This window comes from Bipolaris zeicola, assembly GCF_000523435.1.
Source record: "Bipolaris zeicola 26-R-13 unplaced genomic scaffold scaffold_207, whole genome shotgun sequence".
Lineage (NCBI taxonomy): Eukaryota > Fungi > Ascomycota > Dothideomycetes > Pleosporales > Pleosporaceae > Bipolaris > Bipolaris zeicola.
Genome location: NW_006912256.1, coordinates 10097 through 29882, shown reverse-complemented (window position 1 = coordinate 29882; position 19786 = coordinate 10097). Strand labels below are relative to the sequence as shown.

The following is a 19786-nucleotide window of genomic DNA, read 5'->3' as shown; positions in this document are numbered from 1 at the left end:
CTGTTAAGGAAGTCACCTTCAGACTACAGCACCATCGTTCAATATCACACTACAAACACACATTCGCTACCTTCCAAGCAATAAAAACCAACCACTCTCACCATGTTCTCCAAAATCACCTCCTTCGCTCTTCTCGCCGCCACCGCCTCCGCAGCAGCCGTCCCCAGCACCACACCATGGACCTGGCAAGTCACCGACTTCAGCAGCGTCTGCACCGCCGCAACCTGCCGCTACTCCTTCAACGTGTCCGCGCCCGCCGGTCCATCCGGCCAGCCCGCTTTCGACGCTGAGTTCTGCTCCGGCACCAGTGTCCAGGGCGGCTTTAAATCCTGCAGCGTCGTCGGCGTCGATGTCCCCGGCGATGTCCAGACGCAAGAATTCAACCAGGGTCGCGATATCGGCGCTATTATTAGTGTCAAGTACTCTTTTACGCAGTAAGTTTTTTTTTGATACGTCTTTTCTGGGATAAGTTGGGGAGAGAAGAGCTAATGAGGGTCGATAGGGGTGATGTTACGTATACGTATACGGGAAATAACTCTGTTGCTCATACTGGTCTTGGTCCTGCGGTTGATTTTACCATTATTCCTACAGAGGTTACTGCTGTGGCTTAGGCAGGTGGTGGAGAGGTCGTGTTGCATGCATTCGCGTTGCTAGGACGTGGTATCCTTGGGGGGTTGCTTGAGAAGTCGTACTAATATTGTATCTATTTCACGTTTCTTATACAATAGATTTGTCATTACTTATCTCTAGCATCTTGTATCTCCCTTGATTCATGGAGCATTGTTAGTATTTTCACCGCTGAAATCTCTTTTCCTGCCAGTGTGAACATCTAAAGTGGCAACGTATACACACGATAAGTGGGAACATATTGACATGTTACATACTTTGCAAGAGACCATAAATTCATAACATTGATATAAAGCGTAACCATCCGTCCAACCAGAAAGCCACTCACAACCATAAGAAGGGGGAAGGGGGGGAATCCAAACAAACATTATTCATAACCCTGGCACACACCCCCGCCTCCATCATTCATTAACCCATCCAACATACATACATTCACTTAACCTCCTTCCCCACGGGCTCCCCGACCTCCGCCAACGTCCCAAACGGCTGCTGCTTCCTCTTAAACCCAATCTTGACTCTGCCCACCCTCGACATTTTATCTTCGAATTCCGTGCCGATACGAAGCACAGTCTCGCGGTACATGGTTTCCGTTGTCCAGTCGTACGAGCAGCCGATGATTCGTTTCATGCCGCCTTCGGAGCCGGCCATGAGGAAGCAGACAGGGGGCCGTTCGGCGGTAAAGAGGGTTACTGTCATGTTACCTAGGGGGGACTTGTTAGTTTTTGATAGGAGAGGGAAGGGGAAGGGAGGAGGGAGACGAACCGGTGTCTACGAGGGTGAAGACGCGTTGGTCGCCTGGACCTGCTGATTTGGCTTTTTGGACTAGAGCGGCGACTTCGGGGTCAGAGGTTGGGTCGATGGGGGTGCATTCGTTTTTGGAGTTGCGGTAGTGGCGGGAGAGGGGGCTTGCTGCTGCCTGTTTTTTCATGTTAGCTTATTTGCCTTTACTGTGTATCGAAGGAGAAGAAGAAGAAGACGAAGAAGAGGAGAAGAAATACGTACACTCCACTTGAGGCGCCCCAGCCTGCCGCCAAAAATCTGGCGCTCAATCGTCTCGAGATCCATATACCCCTCGAACCCAAAGAACCAGCACTGCTGGTCCCAGAATTTGCCGAGATAAAGGAGGCGGAGTAGCCAGGGTGAGAGGCCCATGAGGACGAGCGAGTAGATGATGAGAACGATACCTGCTGTGCGGACGGACGGCACGGCGGTGAGCGCAATGGCAACGAGGAAGACTACGCCGCCGAGACGCAGGGCTTTCTTTGCGAGCCACCGCTTCCACGCTTCGCGCCGAACGTATGCGACGGGTGTGAAGGACTTCCAGCGGATGTTGGCGGCGCGGCATCCATCGAGGATGATGCTGTCGTCTTCGCCTACGCCGGCAATACCTACATCTTGGGGAAGGATATCCCAGAGTTTGGCGTTATAGGCGTCGTCCATTGAGTGCCAGGGTTGGTTTGGGGTTTTTGGCAAGACGCAAATGAGGCGTTCTAGGAGTTGTTCGCTTCCATTTGCGAGGGAGAGACTATGGTTGTTTGGGTTAGTAAAAGGAATATAAGAGAGGTGTTTGAGGGGGGGGGAGATGAACGTACCGAGCAAAAGCTTGGAATGCAGAGTCTGTAGGGTCGATTTGAGGGCGCACGCGGAGAAGACCCATTAGTGCGTAGCTGTGGTCTCCGGGGAGGTATTGTGTCGTGTCTCTGTTGTGCAGGCACTCGAGAGCAAGGGTGACGAGCTCTAGTTGGCTCAGAATAAGGTTGCCCTCGTAATGATCGATGAGCTTGTCTGGTTAGTAAAGGATACCAAAGAGAGGTGATAGGTCTTCACTCATACCTGTCGAGCGACATGGGCATCATCCAGCCATACTTGAACCGCGAACTGGTTCTTGGGCACCATGATGGGGTGGTCGAGATTGCTGCCACGCACAAAGACGCTGATGTCTCTTCCTGCAGGCGCTAGCAGGACTTCTGGGAAAGTCCAGACTCTACGGCCCCATTGCTGAAGCATGAGTTCTGGTGTGTTGATCTCGTATGCGTTGTTTGAAGGAGGGCCAACAGCAATGGCGAGGGATCGGGCTCCTCTGATTACATCGCAAATACGGTAGACCTGAGGATGAAAATCAGTGAGGCTCCTTCAGCGTTGATCGTGCTTTTTACGTACATCTTCTTGTAGCTGGTTGTCAGGCATGCAGGAGCAGCCAACCCAGTATGCAATCACTCCGGCTCTACGCGCAGCTGCATCGGCCATTTCGTGTAAAACTCTGAAGTCTTCGGGTGTGTTGAATTGCTCTGCCGTGTATGCAATAAATACATAGGAAAGGTTGTGAGCTCCACCTTGCTCCGCAATCCTAATCAAGTTAATGGTAGCCCTGAAAGTTGATGAGCAAGGACTTACCATTCATCTACCTTGGTGATCTTTGCAGGCTTCCCATCACGCAAGAAGCAAAGATACCGTGGTTGTAGTATGCGTTCAGCAACGGGATTTGCCTGGCTCGGAACGATGCCATTGGGGTTGGTCGTCTCAAGCATGTTCTTTGCGACCTTGGGATAGCCAAAGTACTTGTAAGGAACAGTGTCGTAGTTGCCTCCATTGCGATCGGCAATCTCAGCGGGACTGGGACTAGAGATCTGCCGTTTTATTAAAACGATGTTGCTGATCAGTGGACAAGAGAACATACGCAAACAGTGATGAAGCATGCCGCGGCAAACCACTTGAAGCCAAGCATCATGAGATCGCTATTTGAGACCTGGCCATTGTTCGCCGCATAATCGATGTGGTCAAATGGCCAGTTGGCCAAGCGCATGTACATGGGCGCAACATTGCGGATGAATGTACGCCTGTAAGTAGACCCAGTATTGTTTTCGTAAATGTCGTCAACTGCTTGCACAACTAGCTTCGAAATTTTGCCGTCCCAAGCGGAAATGTAGCGATCATCATAGTCGCCTTCCCATTCTCGATCCAAACAATCTCGATGCCTGTAATGACCAAGTTTTTGGTATCCGAGACCTGGCTTACGGTAGAAGTTTGGAAATCCCGCCTTTGCATTGGTAAACGGGGTGAAGATGTACCTATACCCTTTGAGCCTCAAGGGTCCACGGGGCTATATCTCATTAGGAACTGTAGACTTTAGGTCAGGGTTGACGAACCAGAATGAGTGATTGTCCTGGCTGTTTCTCCGGATCTGGCGCCTGGCCGTTGTTTGGGGTATTGGAGACATATGTCGTCTCGTATACCGAAGCCTGGACGTTTTGGTCATGCATTTTGAAAATTACCGAAAGCAATTACACAGCTGTGTGATGAAACCTGGTCGGGAGTCTACTTGGTATTGTTGTTGTTGTTGTTGTTGATATTGTTGTGGTGGTGGCTGAAAGTGTTGATACTGTTGTGAATCATACACAGTAGACGCCTTTTCAGATTCACGTCAGCTGTGAATAGAAAAAGTTACACCTCAAACTCACTTGAGATGCGAATGTTGGTTGGGGGCGAGGTGGTGGTTGATTATATACCAGTGGCACAGCAGAGATGGTGACAGCGGGCTTATTTGGATCGTAGCTGCCTCCACCACAGTGACTCGATTGATTCTATCCAAATCAATCAGATTAGCAAGTGCTCGGTATAAGAATTTAGATTATACGAACAGGGTAATAAGATTGCTGGTATGATTGTACGTGGACAAAGGCACCAGTTTCAGGATCGACTCCTCCACCGTGTCGGCCAGAGAGATTAGCAGAGTAGTCCTGCCTAGTGTAAGCGGCTTGTGAAAAGGGGTGAAGGTAATTCAGGGCTATTATACCATTCAATTATAGCGCCTAATTGAAATGGACGGTAGTCTCTGCCAGCTTGCTCGAGTCACTGGCGAGGCGCGAACGCAAGCGATCTTATCAACTTTGAGACTTGGGATCTAGAGCCATCCTGATCGGTTTGATGGGGCCAAGTTACACATGACCCTAATTTTAGTGGGTGTATGCCACATTTGGGGTTCAGCTTGACATTATCCTGAATGATTGGCTGCGTTGGCGGCCCCATCGCCCCATTCCTGGCGAAGTGTGTGATGGCGTTAATGCATAATCGACAAAGACCGGAACTTGCCAGACAAGGCTGAAAGTAGTTTGTGTGAACGAATTTTCTGTACTACGTCTATGAGCAATGCCAGACCACACTATCTTCTCCGCCTGAAAGTTTCCAGGGATGGCGAAACTTTGCAAGATGGCGCACTCTTCTTGGCCTTTCCCACCCAGACACGTGTATAGCTTCAGCATACACATGTCAGTAGTTCGGAGAAAGCTAGATGTTACATTTATAGGCTCGCAGAATTTACCCTCTTGCACAATGTTGCCAGTTCCTGTGCTCCGCTAAACACAAAGCGTAGGTGTGTGTGGGTACCGTACCCTTTACTTACTGACCAGCGGACTTGTTACTTACCGGACGTTGGTTATCATATCATGCCGTGCCAAGACAGCTTTAAGCAACGAGGCAGACACTGTTAGCCCAGACACCAGGGCTGTATTCAAAAAAGAGGCTACCGTGCTGCACTCTACCAATCCGCGTGATGCGTGTTCTCGTGTGCACTGCCCTTTTGGGCAAAGATTGGCGAGGTCACTGCCAGCTGAATCCTTGGCAATCTCAGCCTGACGCCACCAATTTTGTTTCGCGCTAGCATTACTATCTTCTGAAAGGTCAGGACATGCTATTGCTTTTCCGTTGAGCTCCTGGATGAATTTTGCATTGTGTTTTTGGCCCCCAAGAGGTCGCCTGCAGGTGGGAGGGGGCTTGCTGCAAGCGATGGCTGCAGGGGCTCTGCATAGTGTCGTTTCCAGTTGTGCCACGGTTAGAGCCACGAGTAAAGTGTGACTAACCGGTCAGCTCACAAGTACTATCTCCGCCTAGAAGTCTTCGTACAATGATGTTATTACTTATTAGTCGGGTGCGTTCAGCCCCCTGTGCAAGCAGTAAAAGATGGCATCGTTTCGGAGCTTGACTGCAGACCGCAGACCTTTTCATGAGTTCAGAACCAAGTCGCGAAACAGTGCGGAATCCAGGAAAGAAAAGTCTTATGGAGTCGTAAATCTGCATGTCTTTGAATGGCTAGACTCAGCTGTCCAGGGTAAGGAGCTCGGTGGTATCCAGTCTATCGAAGCGCTCGAAGCGCAGAGCAAAGGGGCCGTCCGGGTAATGTGAGTATTGTACATAGCAGGATTCCCGACAGCAACTGACTGAAATAGATTCGCACCCCCAGATAACCCCACTGGGAACTACGGTGAAAATCTGCTTGAGTTTCTTGAAGAATGGGGAATCCCAAGCGCGTTTGTCGACGAGGGTCTGCAAGGTGTCTCACAGTCGTTCGCGGCTCGTGAAGATGTCGACGGAACAACGTTTGTGTGGTTCCATTTCTTGTGCAAAACTCTCGCAATAGTCGACAAAAAGATTGTCCATCTCAGCGGTGAAGAAGAAGACACTAGCGGACTAGGGATGCGTCAGAAAGCCCAAAGTCAAGCTCAGGCAAATTTCTCCTGGATAAAACCGGGGTTCGTACTCAAAATCCGAGAGCAGAACGCCACAACTCCAAAGGCTGCGCGTACATCCAGCTCAGGTAGCGATGGCACCTTATCACCAACCACAGCTTCGCCTGTGGTCGAATTGTTTTGTTTTGGGGTTCCAGCTTCGTTTCAGAGCCGCTTTCGTGCCTTGATAGACATGGCAAAGTGTGAGGATCTGATCCGAGATCCATATGCCCTGCTGGAGGTAGCATTCGAAGAAATGTACAAAGTCCTGGACTGGACAGGGTGGAACCTAGGAGATATTTTCGGGAAAATGGAGACAGTATGTCACCTTCTATGGCGTCAAGATGGCTGCTAACACGTCATCAGGAAGCACTGGAAATGGCGAGAAATCCTGGGAGAGCAACAAAGGACTTGCTCAAGGAACATTTTACCGGCCTTCACAATCTCGCGAAGCATACAATCTACTTGCGCGAGAACTGTGAGGCAGCCCTGGCTACCCTCCAAGGCCTCTATGATCACCATGAGAGTGTGTCCGGTAAAAAACCCAACTTCCACCAAAAGTTCACCCGCCAGGCATTGGACTACCGCAAGACGCTTTTTGAGTCTACACAGCGGCGGCTTACGAGTCTTGACGCACGCATCTCCAACATCATCCAGCTGTCTTTCAATGTGGTCACACAGGGTGACAGTAAAGTAATGCAGTCTGAAAACCAGAGCATGAAGACGATTGCTGTTACGACGCTTCTCTTCATGCCTCTGGGTACAGTCGCATCTATATTTGGCAGTCAGTTCATGCAACTGCAGGAAGAGTACCCTCACCATATTACAGTGTCGCAAGACTTTTGGCTCATGTGGGGTAAGTACAAACAAATGAATGATTCCTCAAGCGATGCTGATCTAATTCGTCTCCAGTCATTGCAGTTCCCTTGACTTTTATAGTCGTGGTTGTCTGGCGAGTGTGGTACGTGGATGCGAGGGAGCATCTCGTAGACGGGATGGAGAAGGAAGAAGGAAAGGGCTATTTAGGGTGGAGGTCGTTGTTTCGGAGGATACGCAGGAAAAATGCACCCGCGAAGATAGCCCCATAGCCGATGGTGGTGATGAGCTGAGAGAGCAACCCAATGGAGCTGCCACGTTGATGGATGGCAGGTACAACGACTTGACTTCTCTGATCATATAATAACAGGATTGAATATGCTACCGTACAAAGTATGTAGTTTAATACAGAGTGATACAACAAACGCAAAGCGACGCGCAGATGTGCTACAGCGAAATACCGCCGGTGTTTGTCACAAACGTGAACCGTCCAATACCGTCTAACCAACAATCAGTAACGCCAACCATTCATAACATGCCTTGGTCCATAGACATTCCAGTCCCCTCATGGTCTCGATGCCCAATATCCACCGCGCCACTAACTTGAACAAAGTCTTCCAACTCTTCACTTGTGGTCTTGAGCTTCTCCTTGACAGCTGTAACTCCCTCGATGCCTACTATATGGCGCGCAGGAGGGTTGTCATGACCCCCGATCGCAGTCAGTGCGTGCACTGTTTCTGCGATCAAACTGCTTTTCACTGCTGCGGGCAATGGCGCGTACAAGCTCGTCACTGTATTGGAATTGAGTAAATCGCCCATTGTCGGTTCTGCATCCTGTCCAGCCTCGGACATGTTGCTGTCTTCGCCAGGAGATTTCGTCTCGTCAAAGTTGTGAGGGGGGTGAGCAGAAGGGTTTTCGATGCGTTCTAGCTTGTCTAGGAGACCCGAGAAGATTTCCCGAGCCAAAGGCGCAGGGTTTTCGCCTTGAAGGTACTCCGGCATAGGAGGGACGGATGTGATGCGGTTTGTGAGCACGTTTACCTCCATATTTGCTTGAACTAATGACATCTTGACATTGAAGGGGGCGATTTCGTAGGCGAGACTCTATAGGGCAAATTTCAGTAGATTTAACGGCGCTATTCATTATGAAATACTCACATCACAGTAGCCTTCGATAGCCCATTGGGAAGAGCAGTACATTCCCAGGCCTGGCGTGCCCAGATGACCGGCTGTTAATAGTCAGAATACGCGCAAGTCGATAAGAGCCGTAAAGAGAACCTACTGATGCCAGTTATCACAATGAGATGACCGTTCTTCCGTTCTCGCATGATGGGAAGCACGGCTTTGATGATATTAACGTTCGCGAAAAAGTTGATCTCGAAGATTTCGTCAACTAGACTTATTGTTCGAATGCTCTGGGCTAGCTCCTCAACCGTCCCTATGACAGCTACCCTCAAGATCGGTGATCAGCCCAAGTTTTCCTTTGACGCAAAGAGGGCTTACCTTCGCTCGCGGCGCATAGTAGAACGTCAATCCGCCCAAATGCTTCCACAGCCTCGGCAACCGCTGCCTGGCATTGACCAACGACCCTTTATACGCGATGCAATCAGCGCAATAACAGTCTTGACGCGATTTTCGAATACATACCTACTGTCCAATGCCACAACCCTCAGATGCTCACGCCATCTGTCTGTTTGTTTCACATCTTGCAAGAACGTCCGAAAATCGTCTACTTGTCCCTCTCTTTTCTCAAACTCAACAGGCATCACGCCGGCCACGACATAGTCACCATGCTCGAGTACTTGTCTCGCTAATGCGATAGCTATTGGCGATACTCCTCTCGTGATGAACCATACGCGTGGAGCGTTGTGTGGAGGAAAGTGTGGTGACTTGGGCCGTGGAGGCTTTGACGATGAGGATGGCGCGTTGCTTGTCATATCGGGATCACCACTGAGGAACACTTCATGTCGCTAGTCGGCTGCAATGTCCATTTGTACCCCGGACGTCTGAGCAATACGTTTCGCGTGGGAAAGTGGGGACGGCATTGCAAGTGCCTAACTCCATAAAAGGCCGGTGCTAGTTTCAAAAGGCACTAGCGCGCACGAAAATGACTTGGACTATTCACTGCACAACCCCACTATTGCGACCGTTTGTCATGATTCTACAATGCTGCTTCAGAAATCAACAAACCATCCAGCGAATTTCAACAGTTGCGATTCAACGTCCCTCAGTTGTATAGAGCCTGACTTTACTAATCGGCCTTGGCAAACTTAAATTGCTAAATTGATTCCGCACATCCGGCTGCCTTCCCCATTCACTGCAGGTACGCTTTTTTTTCTTGAGTCTCCCTGGGCTTCCTATCATCCCACAGTACTCGGCATTTCCCCGAAAGTCTGTACGGCCCCGATACACCCCCCAGCCCCTTGCCATTTCACATGGCATTAAATTGTTTTTTGTCGGGTCAAATTATCAATTCACACACTACAAGAATGCTTCGAGTCAATGGATTCCATCTTTCCAGCTGACATTGATCAGACTACAGTTATCCAGAGGGATACAGGTTGTTCTGACAGCTATCTGACAAAAATAGTACAGCGTCCAGCTAGTTCCCTGACCACCCTGGCAAACTTGCCAGCAACACAAATTTTGTATAGGGCTTCATCCAGTCTGCCGAAGAAATCCCAAACTTTGTGTCAGGTGCTCCAAACTCCAGAATGAGTCGACCTGCATCTCTCGCGCAATACCAGCGCCACTCAGTCCACCTCATGTCTAGGGTTCTCAATGTCCGCGCCAATACCTCACCCTTTACACTCGTCCTCGATGACCTCAACCAGCGGGCACATCCTTTTCTAACCGAGATGATGCGACGCGCACTATCTCGGAATGTCAATGTTGTTGTCGTTGCTTTTGAATCATCACATTTCATGTCAGCTATCCGCACCGTCCCCGGGTTTGGCGCCACCGGAGAGGAGATCATGCATGGACTGCGCAAGGCCCTGAGTAGTACAAAAGAGAGCCTCGTCATCATCGACTCACTATATGATGCGCTCAATGGGAAAGGCATCGATATGGGCAGGCTCTTCCATATGGTCGCTGGAGAGTTCGCGTCCACCCTTGTCGGTGTCTATCATCAAGATATGCTACCTGGCCATAACGTGCGACCGGAGACTCCGTATGCCCCCCAGGCACTCGATCTGGTCACATATATGGCGACTTCCGTCATTACCTGCAAATCTCTAGCTCACTGTCTCGCTGCCAAGGCAGCTAGAGAGCGCAGTCTGCCTGAGCCTACCCACGGTCTGCTTCAGGAAGCCGAAGGCATCGTCCAATGTCTCGACGCCAACGATCGCCGTGGCATCGTCCTTGAGGCCGAATTTCGACGCAAATCTGGCCGTTCTGAGGGCGAGACTTATTTTCTCCGACCTGGCCGTCGCTCGGATTATCAAGCTCCCGTTGGTGGTTCGCCTTTCGGTACAATCAAGCAAGAATTCGTCATTCTACTCGATCAGCTTCCTGCATACGCGAGCCAGGACACGAAAGCGTTTGCAAATACCGCTGACAATGAGATGGAATCGACGTTCAATCTCGGCCTTACCGACAAGCAGAAGCAGGCGCGCGAAGGCATCGTCCTTCCTTACTTTGATGCTCAAAAGGGTGAGGGTGGTGAGGGTGGCCGTATTCTATACGACATGGGCTCTGAGGATGACTTTGATGAGGAAGAGGATGAAATTTGAGCAACTTGGTCTTGAACTATTTTGAGTGCCCCGGGTCATGCGTTTCACGAGAGCATCTTAGATACCCTGCATGGTATGGCGTTATGGAATAGAATGGTGATACCACCTGGCTATAGACAATCGTTTGTTCATCGAAGATGGGATTTTGTACACGAAAAGTGCAAAATATTACTATCTGCTGATATGTTTCTGCTTTTTAGTAGTAACCGCTTGTTTGAATTTGATACGCAGTAGCTCTCTACACCTCCTCATTGATTCATTGACTCCCTTCCTGGTTTTGAGGTGTTGATCTCTTCTCTTCTTACTGAATTTGAACATTGCTTTCTACGACAGCCATCGTTACTGATCAGGCTGAGCCTCTAGCCCTTTTCCGCATTGGTGGTCCTACTGTTGTGCTCTGCATAAAGTATACCTGCTGCTCACAATCATCCACCTCTTCTTCACACCACGATCCACGAATATCTGCATTCATTCGGTGCATTTAACCTTTCTTTTCAGCTCATAAGCCATGGTATTTTCCTTCTTGGTCACCTTGATCTCTTCGCTACCCCCCTTCTATCTAATACTGCCACCATACCGCCCGACACTCGGTAGCATCGACGTACATCACTGTTGTTCGCTGTCTCTCTATATCGGCATGCACGCCAATCCCATCTCTTCCATGCCTCCCTCTTTGATGCTCATACCACCGTCTGGCTAGGCGTTCGATTACACTAACAGAGTGCTCTTTCGTGACAGCATACCTTCTGGGCTTGAGCAGGTGAGACCAGTCCTACCGCCTAGCGCGTGTATCTTGAACCAAAGGGGAGCAGCCGGGCCAGCGATTTGGGAAGGTGCCACTTCGCGGAGGTTCGACTCCTCAGCAACTAAAGGGGACCGGAGTTGGACTAATCAGGGTTCTTGGCTCAGCCTTCCTCTTCCCGCACTCACCAGGAATTTGCTGACGAAAGGAAACTTTCGCGCGTCTCACGGATCTTTTCAGCTTCCACACCGCGCGTCTGCACCGGCAGTTGCTCGCCATTGCCCGATCCGAACGATTATTCTACCGACAGGCCCTCGTCCTATTCTCCTTATTTCGTTCTATCTCTCGCTCGGTCCGTATTCTCTTTTTGTCTTACAATCGCTACGTGGGCATCTTTGTGCATTCTGCATGGTCTCTACGCCTTGTACAAGGTCCGAATCTGTCCTTATTGGATGCACGAGTATACATGACGAGGTTTGGAGGTTTTGGAGGTCTAGAGATCGGGCTGCCTAGTTCTGTTCGCTTCGTATCAGTTACTTTGCAGCTGGAGCTATGAAATTAGGAGTGTTTATTCGAGCTCAGTGCAATTCAGGCTCACTTATCTCGTCTCTCATAAATACACCTGACGATTCTCTTGCTATTATATGTTCCGAATATGAGCTGTTGTCTATCCTTTCTTCCCATCGTCGACTCCATCCCCTTCCTTGTCGCTTCCTCCATCTTCTTCCTCATCATCCGCCATCTCGGCATTTTTTTGACATGATTCGTCGTTCGTGACGACGGCGACGAAGCAGCCTCTTCTTCCTGTGGCTGGCTATCATCTTTGCTCTCGTTGCTTTCCCAATGTCGCCTTCTGCCCCATTTTCTACGATTGAGACTTGAACATCGTATCTCGACAGTCGCCTTACAGTCGCCAGGACTCTTCTGATCATCGAGCGGTCCTCCTTGCTGACCACTGATTCGAGACTATTAGGACCGTGAGCTTGGTGATGTTTAATCAGTTCAACCACCGCTGGCAAACTGCAGAGCACCATGATACTCTGCACCTTGATGCGTGTGGCAGTGCATTTTCGCCTGATTTTACTGCGCGCTAGCCCCATGGCAAGTATAAGTGCGAATATGTGAACTCTTTCGGACGTTATGAGGTTCTTAGCTCTGGCCTGGCCATGCTCGATACCATGTGCTTGCTACTCCGTTGGTAGAGTGAAGGGCAGGCCCACACCTGGCGCCGTGCTTTGAATAATACCAATACCGACGCCTGAATTGAGGCCGAAGTCGACCGCTGTGTGCAGGAGCAGGGAAATTTGATGTGCAGCTGGTGGGGTGTCGCTGAATTCGGGCATGTTGGGAAATGGATGATATACGAAAAGCCTAAGGCGGTTTTGCAGAGTAGCCTTGTGGATGGGTTGCAAAGATGTCCATGGAGATAAGGCTGGAGGGGCAATGTGGATGATGTGTGATTGGCTTTTTCGATGATTAGGGAACGGGGAAGGCACGAAGCAGAGGGCTATGGGTCACGCGATCTCAGTCTCGCTTACAGTCCATGGTTAATGTGTAGTCGCCTAGGAGCATTAACACTGAGTAGACTATCATGGCTTGGGCAGGGTTGTTGGAAAGCTGTTTCGTCGACTATTCGAGGCGGATACTATTACTACAAATCAAAACATGGTTGTATGAGAGTGTACCAACAAACACCTCACATCCCGCAGCACGCTCCATGGGACAGCTGTTGTAGAACTAGGCAACTACTTTTGTAACAGGCATAAAAATTAGGATCGGTGTACCATATTATCAAGCAAATGAAAATATTGGGGACATGGGCTAGATCTGGTTGTTCGAGGGTGCTCACTGAATGCCATCTGTACACCCTTTCGTACGCCGTGTAGAGGGGGTAGTATCTTAGGAAGCTAGAGAATGTGTGAGTAACATGGACGAGTTTGTTGGCGCGTAGTGCTATGTATGTAAAGGGGCAGGTGCAGAGTCTTTGTTTCGCAGCTATATTGAAGAGAGATGCCACTAAGTGTTTACTCTCTGTGTGCGGCGTGCGAAAGGGGGTAGAGAGATCAAGTCCTGTTCGTGCAGCATTGCCAAGCTAAGTTAAGGATATCGATAGCATCACGTGAGCACCCTCGAACTACCAGACCTACTTAGCCCATGTTCCCAATATTTCCATCTGCTCGATAATATGTTACACCAATCCTGATTTTTATAGTACATACGACCATAGGATTTCTCGGCAGCACGGAAACCCGTTCGATCTTCCCTAGTTAAACAGAATACCGGCGGATTAGTAGTCAGGTGGGTGACCACTGGCGAATCCCCGCTGTCGTATGTTTTTGAAGATTCTTTTTTTGCTCAGTGAATATGTCATGTGATCACGGGTTAGCGCTATGGTATGGCTTTGCAACTATCTTGGGTTACGAGTCTCTTAACATATATTCCATAGTTGTAATAAGATTGTTTTTTAATATTTCGACTTCTATTTCCAAAAACTACAATGGTGTACTATGACATGTATCGCCCAACTTGGTAGGGCTGAATGGCGACGGTCTTGGCAACCGAACCCAGCCAACGGTTTGATCTGCTCTTCGCGACAGTCGCTTCCCAACCTCACGCACAGCTCCCTACAACATAGCAATGTCAGATAACGAGCGATCGCGCGACCGCTTCCGCGAGCGAGACAGCCGTCGCGAACCACGTGAAGGCCGTGAGCGAGGCGGCACACCCACAGAACGGCGCAACCGCTCGCGCAGTCCTAGAGACCGCGGCAGCCGACGCGACACCCGATATCGTTCACGATCGCCATACCGGAAAGATGAGCGCGATGGAGCTGGGAGGGGTGGTGACCGAGCCAGACCTGGAGCTGGTCATGATCGCGGACGAGGGCGCGACGACAGGAGGGGAGGAGGCAGGGACGACCGCCCCAGCTTCCGCGACCGCTCACCACCGAAAGGACCTCGCGGTAGTGCTCGCGGTCCATTTGGCGGCTCTGCAAAGCCTCCAACTGGTCCTCGCTCCTCGACCGACATCGTCAAGGAAGAGACACCAGATGTCGAGATGAAGGATGAGAGGCAGAAACCAGAAGACATGGACGACGACGAATGGGAAATGCTAAAGGTCATGGGCTTTGGCGGATTCAAGAGCACTAAGAACACCAAAGTGCCAGGGAATGACAAGAACTATGGGGTCAGAAAGGACAAGCAGCTCCAGGCCAGACAGTACATGAACCGCCAGGGTGGATTCAACAGGCCGCTGTCGCCGAGCAGGTCATAATGAGATGGGTGAAGATGTGCTGCAAGGTCTCACATCAATTGCTAGGATCACGACGATACTTTTGAAGACTTGAGCTTGAAGCATGCAGTCGTAGTCGTCTTTTGGGGTTACTCAGCGCAAGGCAAAAGCATGCTCATGGGGGATATGGCCATGAAATGCCACGACAAGCCGTTGGATTGCATGCATTTGGGGAAGGACCAGCTCACGGTATGACGCCTTGATATTTTATCATATTTGGTTCTCTTTGAGTCTGACCGGAACAGAAGGAACATGTGTCAACACAAAACTTGTTACTGTAAGCAGGTTGGCAAAGTGTAATTGCATTCGTCTTTTCAGGCAAATGCTGCTCTTAGAATGCTAAATCAACTACTCTTACCGATGACTAGATGAATCGCTCTGCTTACTCCGTGAAGCGTGCCAGGAGATAGGATACAGGGCTTGAACAGGCGCGAATGTTAGACAGGATTTGTTCGGCTGAAATTTGTGCTTAGTTTACAATTGCGTCGTCAAGTCCGGGGAAGTGCATATGCTTCGCACAATATGTGGAGAGGGAGTACTTGCAGCCATCCAATCAGGAGCGATTGCGGCCGCGGCCGTGGCTGTCTGAGCGAGATGTGTCCCAAACCCCGCAAGCTTCAAGGTCCGGAGCTCCAGCTTCACACATCACAATGACGCGCGACAGCAGACATGGCACCCTCTGGAAGGGGCTGACATGTCTTTTTGCACTCCAATTGCCCCTTGTGGGCGCACAGCTGGCAGAGGTAGAGAAGGCTACAAACGCCAGCTTGCTCTGGGGACCCTATCGTCCAAACTTGTACTTTGGCGTCAGGCCACGCATTCCTAAGAGCTTAATGGGCGGGTTAATGTGGACCCGAGTGGAGGACTATCAAAGTGTGCAGAATAGTAAGTACCACTGGTAATTGTCTGAATGGATGCGAGCAAGACGGGAAGCATCTAGTCACCTTCACATGGTTAGCACCAACAAGACCAATTGCTGATTCGATAGATTTCCGGCACACCTGTGAGCAGCACGAGCTCGATGGCTACGGCTGGGACGAGTATGATGTGCGTAGCGGCGGCCGACAAACAATCCACGATCCTGCGAACAAAATCGACATCACCACCGAGTTTATCAAGTTCCCAGGTGGAGAACACGGCGGCAGCTGGGGCGCGAGAATCAAGGGAACACCCCGAGAAGACGCCAGCCCGAATCTTCGTACGACGGTCATCTGGTACAACACGCTCGAAGGTCTGGGTAGCCTGGAAGTCGCAGATGCTGACACGGAAGAGCCGGGTGTTAAAGGGGATGTTGTCTTGAAAGGGCAGACGACTGAGCTTGGTGACTTTGAAGTCAGGGTCACGGAAGGCAAAGGCGAGCACCCCGTCACTGGTCATCCGAGCTGGGACGATAAGCCTTTGGACAGGACACTGGTTCATAGCGGACAAATACCTGATGAGGCACTATGGCAGGTCAAGGCCATTTTGTTCGCACACATGAAGGGTCAGATCGACGTCTTGATCCCAAAGTACGACGAGCAAAATCCCCCACCACCTGCCCAGGTTTACACCATCCAGCATTTGCCTGGCCAAGGAAATATGCATATTGTTCAAAAGGTCTTTGAGGGGCCATTCGAGTTTGATGTCATCTTCTCATCGGGGTCTGCTCCTGAAAAGGTTACCTCGCAAGACATTACCCAGCAGATTGACTCGGTCACTTCAAGCTTCTCATCTCGCTTCACCAAAATCTTCGAACCACAAGCTCCTTTCCTCAAAGAGCGTTACGAGGAGTTTTCAAAGTCGCTATTCTCGAACCTGATCGGCGGTATCGGCTACTTCTTTGGAGACTCTCGTGTCGACCGCTCCTACGACCCTGCTTACGAAGAGGACAGTGAAGGGTTTTGGGAGGAGGCTGCCGAGGCGCGAAGCAGGAACGTGGCTGAGCTCGAGGGGCCTTCGGAGCTGTTCACTGCAATTCCATCTCGGCCATTCTTTCCACGTGGCTTCCTTTGGGATGAAGGTTTCCATCTGTTGCCTGTCATTGACTGGGATGCTGACCTTACCCTTGACATTATCAAAAGTTGGTTCAAGCTCATGGATGACGATGGCTGGATCGCCCGTGAGCAGATTCTCGGTCCGGAAGCCCGCAGCAAGGTGCCTGAAGAGTTCCAGGTTCAGTATCCTCACTACGCGAACCCCCCGACGCTGTTCATGGTCATCACTTCTTTCCTCGATCAGCTCGATGCGATAAAGACGGACACTAGTAGCGAAAAGCTTCGTCAAGAAAAGTCTTACTCGATGCAATTGTCAAACCGCGAGGCAGCACTCGAATACCTCCGCACTCTCTATCCACTGCTGAAACGCAACTACTTCTGGTACCGCAAGACGCAGGCCGGTGATATCAAGAGTTATGAACGTCAAGCCTTCTCTTCGAAAGAGGGCTACCGCTGGCGTGGACGTACCCCCACGCACATCCTTACCTCTGGCCTTGACGACTACCCCCGCGTTCAGCCACCACACCCTGGCGAGCTACATGTCGACCTCATCAGTTGGATGGGTATGATGACCCGTGCCATCAAGCGCATCGCAATCTACCTTAACGAAGAAGATGACGCAGCAGAGTTTGCTCGCTACGACGAAGCCATTACCCGAAACATTGACGACCTGCACTGGTCCGAAAAAGACCAAACATACTGCGACGCCACCATTGATGACTATGAAGAGAACGCCCTGGTTTGCCACAAGGGATACATTTCCCTATTTCCTTTTATAACGGGCTTGATAGACAAGGACAGCAAGAAGCTCGGTGCAATCCTCGACCTGATTGAGGACGAGGAAGAGCTCTGGAGTCCATATGGCATCCGTAGTTTGAGCAAGAGCGACGAGTTCTACCACACCGCAGAAGATTACTGGAGAGGACCAGTTTGGATGCCAATCAACTACCTAGCTGTGACCCAACTTCTTGTAAGTCTTCCTGTCAAAGGAAATCTCCCATCTTGTTCCCTTTTTTTACTAACCTGATTTTTCTTCTCAACAGAAACTCGCACAATCTCCCGGACCCTACCGTGCGCGCGCCACGAAGATTTACACGGAGCTCCGCAAGAACCTGGTCAAGACGGTGTATGAGAGTTGGAAGGAGACGGGATTCGCGTGGGAGCAGTATAATCCTGAGACTGGTAAGGGGCAGCGGACGCAGCACTTTACGGGGTGGACGAGCTTGGTGGTGAAGATTATGGCGATGCCGGATTTGAGTGGGGAGGAGGCGAGGGAGAAGGATGAGTTGTAGATGGGTGATGGGAGTGGGGTGGGACAAATGGTATGTGGGTATGATATGGAGTGCTAAATGAGACGTGAGATGGAAATGTAGATGAGATTGAAGAGTAGTGGAATAAACGGTACCTGTACCGTCACACTATCTCATCGGCTTGAGAAACAGTTTGAATACTGGAGATGTGATCATTAACAGTCCCGTTCTAAGTGAACCATGTTTTCCTTTTGTTTATTTTTCTACTGCCATGTCAACTGGGGGCGAAGATTCGAGAGGTTATTTTTTTTACTATATATTAAATAAAAACGTGTCAGGTATGTTGCGAGAGAATAGACCAAAACCATGGCAGAGTGTCGATTTTTTTTTGTCGAACGGGGACAAAGATGTAAAAGTTTATGTTTTTATATTCGATTGCTGTTTTATATTTAAATCATCACTCGACATTTCTATTGTGTATGAATTTATTGTCCCATCTAACAACCTTTGCTGCATCTCCACTAATATCCATGTCTACAATTCTCTATTGAAATACCTTTTAAGCGTAATTGATATATCTACTTCTCTATTTTATTTTATTTTCATCTAGGTAGATTAACGGGGAAATCGAGAGGGTTTTTTCCTTCTTATAAGAGTATAGATGTATGTAGCATTTTTTTGGTGTTCTTCTCCTCTTCTCTTTATTCTAGATATTTCAAATATCTGAGGATGATTGCGGTGCAAAAGTATCAACATCGCCCCAGACTTATGCTTGTGAGAGTGTGAAATGTAAAAAAATATGAGGAGAAGATGGATAGTAGTATGGAGAGTTGATTATGAAAAAAATAGGAGTGGGTATGGAATAGCTATTCATAAGTATTCGTTGATATTTGATTACTTGTGAAACCGGTACTGATAGATTTCTTTTCGTTGTGCTATATGACACCTCTCATGATGGCAGATTTTTTGGTTTCCATTTCCTTGACCACAGATGCATTGGTTTAGTGAGAAATTGGGTAGGATAGATGTGCACGTGGTGTTTTATTAGGTACTAAATGCAAATCGTTGTTTTAATCAGGAGTGATGCAGGCCTATCGGCAGAGGGAAACAACAATGAGAGCAGCGGTACGGTGAATTAATGGTCACTTCATATCCTAAAAGTGTATCATAAATGCTATGATGTGGGTATCTAGATATCGTATAGGGCAATAGTTTAGTGAAGTGAAGTTTGCTATTTTTCAATTTTTATTTATAATAGGAGTACGTATTTTTTTCTTTGGCGCATAATAGGTAAAATAATTTTGTCACTCGTAAAATCCACATTACTTTTCAAACATTGTTACATGATAGAATATGCAATTCCTGAAAGGGTATTTTATTATTCTTGAGATGTCAAATTGTAATGTTGATACATGCCATCAAGCATACAACGAATGTCACCCATATTCTAAACTCTCTTCACCCACCACAACAACCTTCATCTACACAATATTATGCTCCAATTCCAATCATGTACAAAGACGGCTCACGACAATCCCAAACGAAATTCCAAGTCATGGTACGTGGGGCTTTCGGAGATGATACAGAAGGTGTAAACCTACCATACGAGATATGGTCCTAGAGCGTTACACTAAAATTACGTCAACCTTGTTGTCTGCACGGGAGAACCCTATCACGCGTGGAAACCCCTTTTTTCCCTTTACTGGTTTTACTCGCCAGCGAGAATGCAAAACAAACAAAAAAAAGGGGATCACCGAACAGAGTTGAGAATGAAATTACGATGAGCAATGTGCTAGCCGAAGAAATACAGCTTACTATGCGCCACACACGGGACTTGGAGTGAGAGAAAAAA

General features: G+C 49.2%; 8 protein-coding genes across 8 annotated transcripts; 5 read left to right on the top strand and 3 right to left on the bottom strand.

Moving 5' to 3' along the window:
- Window positions 1-102: 102 nt before the first annotated feature.
- Window positions 103-611, top strand: COCCADRAFT_106336 (uncharacterized protein; the record flags this gene model as incomplete). The annotated part of the gene is made up of 2 exons (XM_007718002.1): window positions 103-434; window positions 503-611. The coding sequence occupies 2 exons, from the start codon at window positions 103-105 to the stop codon at window positions 609-611; spliced, it is 441 nt and encodes a 146-aa protein (XP_007716192.1).
- A 448-nt stretch (window positions 612-1059) lies between these two features.
- On the bottom strand, window positions 1060-3887 carry COCCADRAFT_8290 (uncharacterized protein; the record flags this gene model as incomplete). Its single annotated transcript, XM_007718001.1, has 9 exons — window positions 1060-1328; window positions 1390-1543; window positions 1630-2152; window positions 2220-2407; window positions 2461-2733; window positions 2788-2974; window positions 3022-3254; window positions 3305-3727; window positions 3774-3887. The coding sequence occupies 9 exons, from the start codon at window positions 3885-3887 to the stop codon at window positions 1060-1062; spliced, it is 2364 nt and encodes a 787-aa protein (XP_007716191.1).
- A 1696-nt stretch (window positions 3888-5583) lies between these two features.
- On the top strand, window positions 5584-7216 carry COCCADRAFT_106345 (uncharacterized protein; the record flags this gene model as incomplete). The annotated part of the gene is made up of 4 exons (XM_007718000.1): window positions 5584-5801; window positions 5850-6447; window positions 6495-6984; window positions 7041-7216. The coding sequence occupies 4 exons, from the start codon at window positions 5584-5586 to the stop codon at window positions 7214-7216; spliced, it is 1482 nt and encodes a 493-aa protein (XP_007716190.1).
- A 256-nt stretch (window positions 7217-7472) lies between these two features.
- Window positions 7473-8881, bottom strand: COCCADRAFT_106369 (uncharacterized protein; the record flags this gene model as incomplete). The annotated part of the gene is made up of 5 exons (XM_007717999.1): window positions 7473-8048; window positions 8103-8173; window positions 8227-8391; window positions 8448-8533; window positions 8592-8881. 5 exons carry the CDS (start codon window positions 8879-8881, stop codon window positions 7473-7475), a joined length of 1188 nt encoding a protein of 395 aa, XP_007716189.1.
- A 777-nt stretch (window positions 8882-9658) lies between these two features.
- Window positions 9659-10678, top strand: COCCADRAFT_106372 (uncharacterized protein; the record flags this gene model as incomplete). The annotated part of the gene is made up of 1 exon (XM_007717998.1): window positions 9659-10678. The coding sequence occupies one exon, from the start codon at window positions 9659-9661 to the stop codon at window positions 10676-10678; it is 1020 nt and encodes a 339-aa protein (XP_007716188.1).
- A 1473-nt stretch (window positions 10679-12151) lies between these two features.
- On the bottom strand, window positions 12152-12763 carry COCCADRAFT_29422 (uncharacterized protein; the record flags this gene model as incomplete). Its single annotated transcript, XM_007717997.1, has 2 exons — window positions 12152-12510; window positions 12643-12763. 2 exons carry the CDS (start codon window positions 12761-12763, stop codon window positions 12152-12154), a joined length of 480 nt encoding a protein of 159 aa, XP_007716187.1.
- Window positions 12764-14057: 1294 nt separating this feature from the next.
- Window positions 14058-14693, top strand: COCCADRAFT_106328 (uncharacterized protein; the record flags this gene model as incomplete). The annotated part of the gene is made up of 1 exon (XM_007717996.1): window positions 14058-14693. The coding sequence occupies one exon, from the start codon at window positions 14058-14060 to the stop codon at window positions 14691-14693; it is 636 nt and encodes a 211-aa protein (XP_007716186.1).
- Window positions 14694-15361: 668 nt separating this feature from the next.
- COCCADRAFT_106371 (glycoside hydrolase family 63 protein) lies at window positions 15362-17976 on the top strand (the record flags this gene model as incomplete). The annotated part of the gene is made up of 3 exons (XM_007717995.1): window positions 15362-15596; window positions 15700-17654; window positions 17728-17976. The coding sequence occupies 3 exons, from the start codon at window positions 15362-15364 to the stop codon at window positions 17974-17976; spliced, it is 2439 nt and encodes an 812-aa protein (XP_007716185.1).
- Window positions 17977-19786: the final 1810 nt, after the last annotated feature.